We start from the raw sequence: 13236 nt of genomic DNA, 5'->3' as shown, positions 1-13236 counted from the left end.
GTCCATCCACAGGGTTTGCAGGGCTGGCTCAATCCACAGCTGCCACACCACTAAGATGTTTTCAGAAATATGCAAGCAGGAGATGGTGGATGCTATATTACTACTAGTATAACACTTGTAACTCTGAAGCAGACAACAGTTTGATAAAGTGCTATGTAAAAGAAACCAAAAGATTAGATTCTATAAGTTTCAAGATATTTAGTTTATATATTTTATATAATACAGTAAATGTGTAAGAATGGCCGGTGTTGTGCCAAAAAATGATCGTCTGCCAAAAACTGATTTCCGTTTTTTGCCAAAAACTGATTGCTCGTATTTAAACTGCTATAAATAACTTGTTGGGCTATAATATGTGAAACATATGCCAAATGTATCCCTCGTGAATGATATCAAGTCACCTTAAGCCACAAACAACATTCCTGTAACAAGGTAGAAGCTGCAATCAGTTTTTGGGAGTGACTTTTAAGTATCCTTCATTTATCCAGTTCAAAAAAAATGTTGTTGACATTGAAAATTTATTTTTTACGAGTAATCTGGCCAAGAGGACAGACATAAACATAGTTTAAGTGTACAAAAAGGATCAGATTGGTTATAATGTAGGTACAATAGCACAGAGTTATAAAGACACTTGAAAAACAGGTAATTTTTAAATGATATAACCCCTTTGTAAACCATGTTCACCGAAGTCTATTTACCAACATACATAAAGATATTACACATATTACACACGGAAACATTGGAAATCAGTTTTTGGCAGGTGAACACTTTTTGGCACAACACCGGCAATGATTCAGTTATCCATGTAATTAGCTACGTAATTCCGAAATGCCTGTAGATTAAAGGAAATTATTTTACCTGGATATGATTGTCTCTGATAAGCCAAAGGTACAAAACATGCCGGCGATGACGATAAGGTTTTTCTAGCTCCTCAAGAATTAAAAATGTACAAAAAAACTAGAGCGACATTTCTGGGTCCATTTTAAAGTTTTCCCACTGTGGCGCTAGCGACCGGAAAGACACGGAAGTAAGGGCGGACTTGGACTTGAAGGCTAAAAGGCTGTCCAGAGCCCATTTGTTATGTTGTATACTCATTGTTTGTTCAATAAAGTTTCTATGGAGAAATAAAAGGGAGCTGTCCACAGCCACTCACTTCCTGACTACCTGTCCGTCTAAGGACACTACCTTGTGACGTAGGTAGGTAGTGTCCTTATGAGCATCCTTCCCCTGAATTCGGACACAGCAGCAGTGATGTTCGCTATCCACCCCTTCGGGGGTGGAGTTGCCGGCTTCCCATCTGGGCATCATCTGCAGTCATCAGCAGGAGAGCTTCTTAAAGACCAGCACTGCCTGCTACTCCCCGTACACAAGACAGGAATGAAGCACATGTGAAACAGGTTTTTCTGCTATCTACGGCGGTAACCTGGCTTCACATGTGCTTCATTCCTGTCTTGTGTAGCCTGTGTTTGACTTAAATATCCTTGTCTAGAAACTGCTCATATCCACCGACTGGACTCACCAACGGCCGTGTTTTTCATTTCTCAACGTTGGTCCTTTTATCTCGCCTGCTTGCCTGCCCTCCGGTTTGCCATGACACTTCTGGACACGCCAGTAACCATCTGTCACCTATCGCCATTAAATACCTCTCACTGGACTCTCCCATGGACACTCTCCCCGGAACAGTCTTTTCTAGACCTGCAAGTAAAGAAACACCATCTTTAACATACTTGCCTCAGCCTCCAGTTCCTTATACCCATTCAGTAATGTCCTCTCACTATGTTGCAGAGTCTCCCTGTTCCTTCGTTTCTCTTTATGACTCTCTCCGAGACCCCTCTTCCATTGGCAACCACTTCTCACCCTGATTTCTGCTCTCTGCAACCATACCCAAAGCAAATCACAGTTCTGTCTTTTCCTAGTAATAAAATACAAGTACTTGTAAATAGTTACCCGCCTATTGTGTCTGCATTTGGGTCCAATCCTTAGGTTCATGACAGTAAGGCTCCATTCCAAAATCACTCACCTCTCTAGTCTAGCTTCCCCTGCACCATCTCTAGCCACACTCCCCCTCTGCCCACAGTTTTTGCCACGCTCACCTTCCTGCCAAGTATCCCTCCTTTGTGTCATTGTTAATTCCTGTGTTAAAGCAAATATATCTAGTTGAAAGGTCATTGCTGTCCCCATGGTTGAATCTGGTTTTGGGTCCTCATTCACATAATAGCCTCCGTTCTCCTGACAGGATCGCCTTCTCAATTTGTTGAGATGTTGTTTGCTGTAGCCTTTGTTTTTTTGGTAGATTCTAAAATTTAGTGTGGCAAGCTCAGGCAGAAGAAAGAACCATGAGCCAGCGATCCCAGTTAGCTTCTGCAATTCCTGTGTTTCATAAATGGCTTAGACCCAGGAATCCAGCTTTTTTTTTAGCACTATCACACCCAAACAGGAACAGCAACCAGATGTCACTGTTTGCTATACCAGCTGCAGTTATATTTAGCCCATAGTTACCAACAATGAGTCCTTGCACTAGAGCCCCTCCCATCAGGTCACTACAATATTTTACCTTAATGACTTGTAATCTAAATAATTTGTAAAACTAATCAAGCTTCTTAAATACTCATTTTGTGAAATTATACTTATAATTAGAAAAATTCTAGGGAAATTAACAGTTGAAGTTTCTCAAGAATCACTTTATTTCTATTGCTGCTAGTTTTGCAGGATGATGTCAAAAATGCAATTCAGTTTTATTTATAGTAGCAATTCACAACAACTGTCACCTCAAGGTGCTTTATATTGTAGAGTCAAAGACTCTACAATACTTGAAAGAAAATAGAACTTATGCAATCAGTCAGAAGGAAAGGAAAGTCTCTTAAGTAGTTTGCCTTTTGTCTTGTCTCTCTCTGCTGTCTTCCTTCCCCTTATCCCCAACCAGGCCCAGGGAGAGGCAGCCATCTGCCACATCTGGTTGTGTTCTAGTGTTTTTTGGCTATTGTTCCTGACTTTAGCCATGTCTAACTGAATACATTTCCAGCTTTTTAACTTTATGCCAATTGTGCTGACGGCATCAGATCCAAAGTTCTAAGGATGTTTGACAGCCAGCTATCTGTGATTCTGAGTCATATTAAAAATACCCTGTATGGTTCCTGTACTGAAGAAGTCAACACAGTTAAAGTTTAATAACTATCAACCAGCTGCTCTCACACCACATTGCTTCATCCTGTGAAGTTTGCATATAGCCAAATCTTTGAGTGGGTGATGCAGTCGTCTATCACCTGCAGAGAGCTTACTCCCATCTGGATAGTAACAGCCGTACAGTGAGAATTACCTTATTTGATTCTGCAGGTGCCTTTTATATGATCAGCCACTGCTACTGACAGAGAAGCTACAAGAAGTGTCAGTAAACACATCCGTGATGGATTACTGATTACCTGGCAGCCATGCCTCCATGTGAGACTGGGCAGTGCTCTGTCTGATTTGGTGATGCACAGTAAAGGAGTGCCACAAGGAAATATGCTGTCTCCATTTCTGTTTACAGTGTACATCTCAGATTTTCAGTACAAATCCCGGTCATGCCACCTAGAGAAATAGTGACAGTTGGATGCTGTGGCTGGATGCAGAATTGTGAGCAGCAAAACGATTTCTTTTACTTTGTTTCTTAGGAATTCAAATTACTAAAAAAAAACAACAAAAAAAACAACAACAACAACAAAAGAAAACAGCTAATACAACTCTATTAGCCATACTAACTTGTGATACTACTATCAACATATAGTTGTTGTTCCTCATAAATGAAAGATAAATAATACATCCAAAGATCACTTTTGCAGAAGTTGTAAGAAGAGTCGAATTTTCTGTCATTTATTTCATGTCATCGCAGTTGTATTATTCACATTGTGTTTGTCAGCATTTCCCGCTTGTTTTATTAATGAATAATACATTTTATGTTGTTTTAAGATGTATATGATATTACCCCGCCTATATCAAGAGGTGGCTCTTCCGGTGCACTTCTTGTTAGCCAATAGGCACTGGCTCGCTAGTTTATAGAAAAATCACGTGACTTGAAGTGAAACCTAAGCTGAAATGAAATTGAAAGTTTCACACATTTAGAGTCTATCACTAAGGTTGTTCGTTGTTACCCTACTTTGCAGGTTAGATAGATAAACAGCGAAAGATGAGCTTTCTAAATTCGGCATTTGAAAAAGAGAAATGTTACGATCCTCGGGACTCTACACTTAAACTTGTAGACGGAGAGGATGAATTTGACTGTAAGTAGCTGAAAATGTTGTCTTTCGATCCATTTCAGTGTTATTCTTCTTGTGTGTGTGTGTGTGTGTGTGTGTGTGTGTGATTAAACCTTTTCTTTTTTGTAGTTCTGTGTGAGGGTTTCAAGTCTCCAAGAGCTCGGATGTCCTGCGGTCATGTTGTGACCCCGTCATCTCTCACCAACTGGTGTCTCAGGTTGTTGAAAGAGGTAGGATCATTTGTTAGTATTATTTTGAAAATAATTAGGCCTCCAGTTTAAAAGATGGAGCGTCACATTGACAAAACCCGATCTGCTCTCTTATTGCCAATTTCAACATATATAACTGATATAAAAGTATTATCCCGTTGTAACAGCTGTCCTGCGCGATTTGTAGAACAATATAGTATTTTCTTTCAGATCCTGATCTATCCCCGTGTTAATGAAGTTTATTGCCACGTGCGTGGCGAGTTTTTCTGCATGACGTGAAGCTGCAAGCATTTGTAAAATTAGTATTGCGTCCCGGCGCAAAATTTTTTTTTCGCACCCTTCATCTGTCAGACCCATTGCTGCTGTGACTTGACAAACATTTCAATACTAACCAAAGACGTACTTACAAAAGAAAGCAAGTGATTACAAATCCAGCGTTTCTATCAGCTCCACAAACATCAGCAAACACGCAAACTGTGTGCATTTTGTAAAAATGTCCTGCTGCTGTATTTCACAGAGAGAAATAAAAGAGAGCTGATTTAAATGAAAAAAATAAGAAAGACAGGACAGGAGAGGAAGATAAGAGGTTAGATATAAAAGTAAGGGCTGCTCAGTGGTATTTGATAAATTTAAAGCTTACACGTAAGTCCTTGTGCTGTTAAATCAGATAATGGGCCTGTACACATGATATTGTGGGGTTTTTTTTGTTGTTGTTGTTTTTCTTTCATATTATGCAGTAAATCAAACTGAGGTAGACTGTGTTATTTAAAGGTTGCATGAGAATCATCTGCAGGTTAGCTCAGGATAAACAGGTTAGCTTGCTGTACTGTGATAGATTTACAGTAAAGAACAGTGTGTGACTGGTGCACAGTGGCTGTGGTTTTAATGGTCAGTGTTAGGTTACATCAAGTGTAGCAGAGCTTCATGTGAATTGTAGTTGATGATGCTGAGATTCATTCGTTTTGATGAAATTTCAAAAAAAAAATATTTATTTAATGTTAAAAAACCCACCTGTAATGGGTTTACAGAGGGTTTTATTTATTATTTATTTATTTATTTATTTTAAAAGTTTGTCTGCCTTCAATAGAAACCTTCCCAACTGTTTACATCTAATGGCCTACATGACTAGGCCTATGGAATGCCAGGACTGCCATAATGAATTAATTAAATACACCATTAAATAATTAATTAAATGTGGCAATAATTGAATAAAATTGGAAATAATTAATTAAATAAATATTTACGACACATTTAATTAATTAATTATTGACACATTTAATTAATTATTGACACATTTAATTAATTAATGACAGTTTTAATTAATTATTTAATGATTTATTTATTTAATTCATTATGGCACTTTTGTCCCCTTCATGTCTCAACTTGAAATCATTTTATCTGTCAGCCTCACCCATCAAACTAAGTGGGCGGGGTTAACACTGCCACTGCAGCTTCTCTAGCATTTGATTGGTTGCCGAGCAAAGTAAGTAAAGAAGTCGATCCTAGATAATCGATTGCTTGTGTGGACTTGGGGCAGCCAAGTATCCCAGAATGAATTTCAGATCACAGGCAGCAATGGTGGTGGTGTAAAGTTTTAAAATGCCCCGTTTTTCTGTCACCAACTACACTTTTAATAGTGTTTTAGCCGCAAATGTCGTGGCGTAATCTTCACATGTCTGGTCAGGTTGTCAACATAGAACATGTTTGCAAAAGTGCTCAGATGTTTTCAGAGATGTTACTAGCTCTGCTAACAGTCAGCTGACAGAGTGCACCGAGCTCACAGTCCCAGCGTTCCTGCTGTTAATTCAAGAAACACGGCCACGTTACGTGGTGATAGTCACAGTTTGACTGATATGACACAATGTCGGCGCATTTTTCTGCACAAGATAAGTAAATATAGTTTTTCCCCGAGCGCAGAGCTGCTGGAGCTTGTTTCCCAACAGAGCACTTTATAGTTTTATCAGCGGCTGATGTCCAATCACCGGCACACAGCTTTGAAACCTGAGTTTTAGCTCTCAGTGGTTAAACACTGGACTTAATTCAGTCAGGTTCTGTCTGTCGGGTCACGTTTACTTCGCTGTTTTATTTACAACTGAGCAAATCGGTTTGGCTGAGGTTAAAGTTACGTTTCAGAACTGCTATAGTTTGACTTAAGTTTAATGGTTCACTGGCACATGTGTTAGATTGAACCATTCGCTTTTCTTTATCTGGTGTGTTTTGGATTTAACAGTGAATTTTGAGATTAAACTGACTTTTAAAATGTTTTAAAGAAAGAGAAGAGAAGGCGCATTTCCACCGAGAGGAGCAGAGTTTGCAACAGTGTGTTCATCACGAAGACTGCAACCTGGACAGAAATATTACATCATCTGGTTTTTAATAGTTATTCAACTGTATTCTAAGCACCAGCTGTCTGTTAGAATTTTTAGAGTTTACTTAACTGAAAATAAATGAGGTTAACATATAATTTGTGTATTTCAGTAATAGCCTACTTATTTCAGTGTAGTGGTGAACAGTCACACAGCTCACGTGGGCGTTATATGTGAAACTCCTTAACTATAATTTATCCAAGTTAACTTCAGTTAACCATTCAGACAGTTCTTTTGCAATGAAAAACATAAACACTCATGTCGGCGGTAGGTTTCTGCTGTGCCAGCTGTTTACATTACAGCTGCTTATGCAGTAACCATGGTAACCACGGACTCTGAGCGGCTGGATCGAAGGAGGTCAGACAACAATTTTAAAATTATTTCATGGTGAGACCTGAAGGAGCCAACTGTGTCCTGTTGTATGATCTTAAAACAGGACACAGCCATTATACCTCCTGGCCTCATATCAAATGTGTACGTTGACTTTGTTTGACGTTTGCTTTATATCTAATCTTCCTCTCAAACATTTAAACAGCAGTGAGTCTGCAGCTGAGGGAATACAAACTCAAATTGTTGGAACAGGTTTGCTCGTTTCTTGCGTGTATTCATTTGGTGATTTATTAAATGTATAACTGTTATTCTAATCTGCTGCTAAGTCTCTTACGCTGATGTAAATGCAGAAAACACAGATCACGGACACGAACACCTGTTCAACAAATCACTTTGATTCCACTTTGATCTGTGACAAACTGACGGTTCATCTCTGTTACAGTGTTGCGTTAGACTGCTATATTTTTGTGTTCTTTATGCTGTAGATTTTCACGTCTCTGGAATAGTCGGCAGTAATAATTATGATTTTCTGTAAAATCATATTGATATGACCCGTGAATTATTCGTAGATGACTGTTAGATTAGTTTGATGCTGCCGACATTTTCGGCTGTGAAACTCTGGGTTAACTCAGAGAGCTGAAGATATCGTGGTGCTGACCTCGCTCCGTGGTGTACAGGGCCGTTTATTCTCATGATTAATATTAACAATAAAATATTAGCCCAACATCATGAAGTCTGTATGTGTTTTAGAGTGTCGAACAACCTTTGTATAGTTAAACCTAGCAGTTACTACATGACGGAAACACCAACGTTATTTCTTTTATGCGTTTATACGCAGGTCACGCTGATTATTGAACAAAAACCCAAAGATCAGATGTTAATCGTTATTATTTGCTCTCTCTCCTCCTTAAGCTGTGTACCGGGACCTGCATTTTGTCGCCGGTAATAACCAACACGTGCTCTAATAACAGCTCAATTGCTTGCGAGGCAAGCGGGTCTATCCCACGCTTTGCCGTGAGACTGGGCAGATGTCTCCGAAATCATCGACGCACTTTTGCAAAGAGGCTCTATCTTGACAAACCGACCAGACATCTGAAAATTAAACCACTACATTTTCAGCTAAAAAATAATGGTGACACACAAACAGGGTTTTTCAAGGTTCAGTTCTGTCAGTTTCCACATGCCGGTTGTTTTGTGCTAAAAACAATGACCACCAGGCTAAAGCAATGGTTTTGACTCGATCAGCGTTAACCCCGCCCCCTGAGTTTGATGGGTGAGGTTGACAGATAAAATTATTTCATGGTGAGACCTGAAGGAGTCAACTGTGCCAAAATGAATTAATTAAATACACCATTAAATAATTATTTAAATGTAGCAATAATTGATTAATTAAATGTGTCGTAAACATTTATTTAATTTTTTATTTCCAATTTTAATTAATTATTGCCACATTTAATTAATTACTTAATGGTGTATTTAATTAATTCATTATGGCAGTCCTGGCGTTCCACAGTGGACATCAATTTGAGTTTCATTGCAAATGGTGTGAATACTTATTAAAATTTAATTTAATCCATTTTGGAATAAAGCAGTAACATTGCAAAATGTAGAACGAGTGAATCGCTGTCTAGATGCACTGTAAGACTTTTTAGTGTTTTGTTTCCAAACGGACATTCTAAAAAAAATTTATATATATATTTCATATTTCAATACAGGGTGAAAGCAAATTTGTGTGTGGCCAGCCTAAGTGTGATAAGGAGTGGAGTTATGCAGAGGTTCGTAAAATGGCACTTCTGACCCCTGAGGAAATGGAGCACTTTGAAAAGACCATGGCCTTAAATGCTTCCAAGCATTTCTTTGATTCCAAATTAGTGAGTATTATGCTCTATCAATCATGAAATTTTAGTTGACTAATAATATTAATGCAATTGTTCAGTCTGTTCTTTTATTTTTATTTAATGTCATTTGAATTTTATGGTACCTTTGACCATTTCATTTTTCCGGTATGTGACAAAATGCCCCCTTCAATCTTTTGGGAACACCTTGTTGATTTAGCTTAAAACTAATGGCTATGCATACGGATATAATCCACTGTCTACTATATCACAGTGTCCTGGATGCAACTCATCTGTTGTGAGAAAGGATGTATCCAACCTGAGTGTCTGCTGCAGCTTGTGCACCAGAAAAAAAGGTCGGAACTACGAATTCTGCTGGCAGTGCTTGAGGGAATGGAAGGGTACACGGCCACGGTCAGACCGCTGTGATAATGATGGCTGCAGCAATGAAGCACTAAAAGCCCTGAAAAACTGTGAAGATATCATCTTTGAGTCTGTGACGGATGTCAGTGGTTGTCCCTCCATTCGTGCCTGTCCCACCTGTGGGTCACTGGTGGAGCATAACAGAAAGAGATGTAAAAATGTCATCTGCCCCAGATGTAAGATAGAGTTCTGTTTTGTATGCTTGAATCTCACTACTGAATGTGCAGGAAAAACGCGGCAGTATTATGGAGCATGCTCCAGTGGTGTTGCCCCTAGGCAGACCTACATACCTGTATGGCAGCAGAAATAATGCAAACACAAGGATAAATGTTTAATTTTAAAAAATAAAATCAAAGATAATTTCTTTCCTGTGTTTTATCGGTCTTTTCTTACCTGTTTCTTATTGTAGAGATCTGAAAAAAAATCTTCTTCATATAAAACATGCAATGATTCAGGAAAGTGCTACTATTGAAGGAGTTGCTTGTCAATTAGTGTGAGACATCACCGAGGGCATCAGTAAAAATGAATTTAAGCCGAGTTTGTCTTCAGTGAGTTTATTCCCAGTTTTACACAGCACCTGCTGATAGTTCACTTAACTGAAAATAGTATTTACCTGGAATGGCACAACTTGAGTTGAAATTAAATTTAAAACTTCAACAATTCTGTTTTGCAGTGCTAGTCAGTAAGTGACTGGCTGCTCCCGTATGGGATTAGAACGATGCCACCTTATCCCATAGTCCAGCAAATAATGCGATTCACATTCGTATATATGCAGCTAATCAACGTCGTCGGCAGGCTATGACAGCGTCCTTATGTGCCGACACCATTGACTGTAGAAAACATGGACGACGCGACAGCTCCCCAAAAATGAAGCCAAAACGTCTCTATCGCCCCCTGGTGTCTGGCTGCAGTATAGGTCATAAACCCCGCCTCCTCCATGTTAGCGGATGGGACTGGGGTCAGACTAAAATAAATTAATTCTCCTTAGATAATTTTTTTCCAAAGATTCTTTCTTTTGTTTTCAATAGTTCTCATCACGCTGATTGATGTTCAAGTGGTCTCCTTTCCCATAAGTTTGATTCTAATTCCTACCGCGGTGATGTTAAATTGGGGTGAAACGTCATCATAAGAGCTTTGACTGACAGCTGCAGTCACGGAGAAACTTGCGTATCTCTGTTCGCGAATAGCAGATAGAGCGTAGGCTCTGAGAGGAGGGCCAGCGTTTACGCTACGAAAACACGACCGAGTGTTTTAACCTGACAGCCTGAGGTGTTCTTCAGTAAACTGGACTACCCGACAGAAGGACCCGAGGCCCCGCTACACTTTTTCGGTAAGTTAAACGTGTTTGTAAGCTAATCCGTAACTACTGTCCTTAGCTAGCTCCTGAGACCTAGCTAGCTAAAATGAGCACTCGGCTGTCAGGGTTCGTTTAGCTGTGCAGGTGAATGAATTTACTAAAGAAATCAAGAGAAACGCCCCGGGCTGCTCAGTCACTAATTACTGTTACTGTACTTTTATTACAAGTATTACACTGTAAAAGCAACAGGCTGCACCCTGCTTCAGCTCCTGTGCAGAGCTGAATATTAAATATGTGCAAACAACAGCATGTTTTCAGTCTCTTGCCACATCTGTAAAGACAGTAACAATTTTTTTAAAAGCTTGTACTTCAGTAACTCCTCATTAATCAGGAACTATGGATTAAAGTACTGTAATACTGACAAAAATGTAAGAGAAGAACTTCAGATCCTGAGTGTGTGAGGACAGAAGAATCAGCTTTATTTCAATTTTGAGGGATAAAATTTATATCTGAGTTTGATGGTTCTGGTGTCTTTGTGATTACAGGAGCTGCCCTCAGATTCAGACCTCAGCACCACCCAGTGACAGCAGATAGATCATCCAACATGTTCACGTGTTAACTGCAAAATGAACTGTTGAAAACAGTACAAAGGTTAAAGTACCACACGTGCTGTAGTGAAAGCTGCAGCTGTTTTATTGATAAAGTTAAAGACAAAAAAACAAAAGGATTAATCACTCATGTAACTGTGTCACTATACATCAGCATTAACAGGACCTCAGTTTGGTGTTTCACAAAGCTGCTGATCTCAGACCTGCACAGCTTCCGTTTTAAACACTTGATGTACTCAGCTGCATAAAGAGCATATGAGATTTTCTCTAACACAATTAAATAAAACCTGATGAAGGTCAAAGGTCGTCACTTGTATGTTGAACTACAAACTTGTCATCTGGAATTTTTTCACAGTTTTTTGTTTTACACATAGTGGATTATTTACCATAAAGTGATTCAGAGTTATTCATACCAGAGTAACCAGAGAGGATCACATATTTTTAAATATATAACTTTCTACAGGACTGAATATATTATCTTTATGTAAAAGTCCGGAGCCTCTGGGGAGTATCTGAGTATTTATAACATTACACAAACCAAAGGTCTCATCACAGTGTTCATGAAATGCTGGGTTTATCCATTTCCTGGGGCGGGCCTACAGAGGAGTGCTGAAGATTTCCCTGTGAGGGAGCTGCTGGTGAAGATCATGAGTCCTGCTTGATCAATGCCATGAGCTTCAGTAAAAATGAATTTAAGCCGAGTTTGTCTTCAGTGAGTTTATTCCCAGTTTTACACAGCACCTGCTGATAGTTCACTTAACTGAAAATAGTATTTACCTGGAATGGCACAACTTGAGTTGAAATTAAATTTAAAACTTCAACAATTCTGTTTTGCAGTGCTAGTCAGTAAGTGACTGGCTGCTCCCGTATGGGATTAGAACGATGCCACCTTATCCCATAGTCCAGCAAATAATGCGATTCACATTCGTATATATGCAGCTAATCAACGTCGTCGGCAGGCTATGACAGCGTCCTTATGTGCCGACACCATTGACTGTAGAAAACATGGACGACGCGACAGCTCCCCAAAAATGAAGCCAAAACGTCTCTATCGCCCCCTGGTGTCTGGCTGCAGTATAGGTCATAAACCCCGCCTCCTCCATGTTAGCGGATGGGACTGGGGTCAGACTAAAATAAATTAATTCTCCTTAGATAATTTTTTTCCAAAGATTCTTTCTTTTGTTTTCAATAGTTCTCATCACGCTGATTGATGTTCAAGTGGTCTCCTTTCCCATAAGTTTGATTCTAATTCCTACCGCGGTGATGTTAAATTGGGGTGAAACGTCATCATAAGAGCTTTGACTGACAGCTGCAGTCACGGAGAAACTTGCGTATCTCTGTTCGCGAATAGCAGATAGAGCGTAGGCTCTGAGAGGAGGGCCAGCGTTTACGCTACGAAAACACGACCGAGTGTTTTAACCTGACAGCCTGAGGTGTTCTTCAGTAAACTGGACTACCCGACAGAAGGACCCGAGGCCCCGCTACACTTTTTCGGTAAGTTAAACGTGTTTGTAAGCTAATCCGTAACTACTGTCCTTAGCTAGCTCCTGAGACCTAGCTAGCTAAAATGAGCACTCGGCTGTCAGGGTTCGTTTAGCTGTGCAGGTGAATGAATTTACTAAAGAAATCAAGAGAAACGCCCCGGGCTGCTCAGTCACTAATTACTGTTACTGTACTTTTATTACAAGTATTACACTGTAAAAGCAACAGGCTGCACCCTGCTTCAGCTCCTGTGCAGAGCTGAATATTAAATATGTGCAAACAACAGCATGTTTTCAGTCTCTTGCCACATCTGTAAAGACAGTAACAATTTTTTTAAAAGCTTGTACTTCAGTAACTCCTCATTAATCAGGAACTATGGATTAAAGTACTGTAATACTGACAAAAATGTAAGAGAAGAACTTCAGATCCTGAGTGTGTGAGGACAGAAGAATCAGCT

General features: G+C 39.5%; 1 protein-coding gene across 1 annotated transcript; it reads left to right on the top strand.

Moving 5' to 3' along the window:
- Nucleotides 1-4071: 4071 nt before the first annotated feature.
- LOC146391172 (uncharacterized) lies at nucleotides 4072-11930 on the top strand. The gene is made up of 4 exons (XM_084924019.1): nucleotides 4072-4253; nucleotides 4359-4459; nucleotides 8850-9005; nucleotides 9244-11930. The coding sequence occupies exons 1-4, from the start codon at nucleotides 4160-4162 to the stop codon at nucleotides 9700-9702; spliced, it is 810 nt and encodes a 269-aa protein (XP_084780145.1). The 5' UTR covers nucleotides 4072-4159; the 3' UTR covers nucleotides 9703-11930.
- The last annotated feature ends 1306 nt before the right edge of the window (nucleotides 11931-13236 follow it).

This window comes from Perissodus microlepis, chromosome 3 (assembly GCF_051167445.1).
Source record: "Perissodus microlepis isolate ML-2025 ecotype Zambia chromosome 3, ASM5116744v1, whole genome shotgun sequence".
Classification (NCBI taxonomy): Eukaryota; Metazoa; Chordata; class Actinopteri; order Cichliformes; family Cichlidae; genus Perissodus; species Perissodus microlepis.
The sequence above is the reverse complement of the archived record's forward strand: the minus strand, read 5'-3'. Positions and strand labels throughout refer to the sequence as shown.

What these genes read in the sequence shown, in the direction of transcription:
- LOC146391172 (XM_084924019.1), top strand. Translation starts at nt 4,160, where the DNA reads ATGAGCTTTCTAAATTCGGCATTTGAAAAAGAGAAATGTTACGATCCT. An exon ending in CGGAGAGGATGAATTTGACT is followed by an intron (nt 4,254 to 4,358) that starts GTAAGTAGCTGA and finishes TCTTTTTTGTAG; the next exon opens with TTCTGTGTGAGGGTTTCAAG. An exon ending in GTCTCAGGTTGTTGAAAGAG is followed by an intron (nt 4,460 to 8,849) that starts GTAGGATCATTT and finishes ATTTCAATACAG; the next exon opens with GGTGAAAGCAAATTTGTGTG.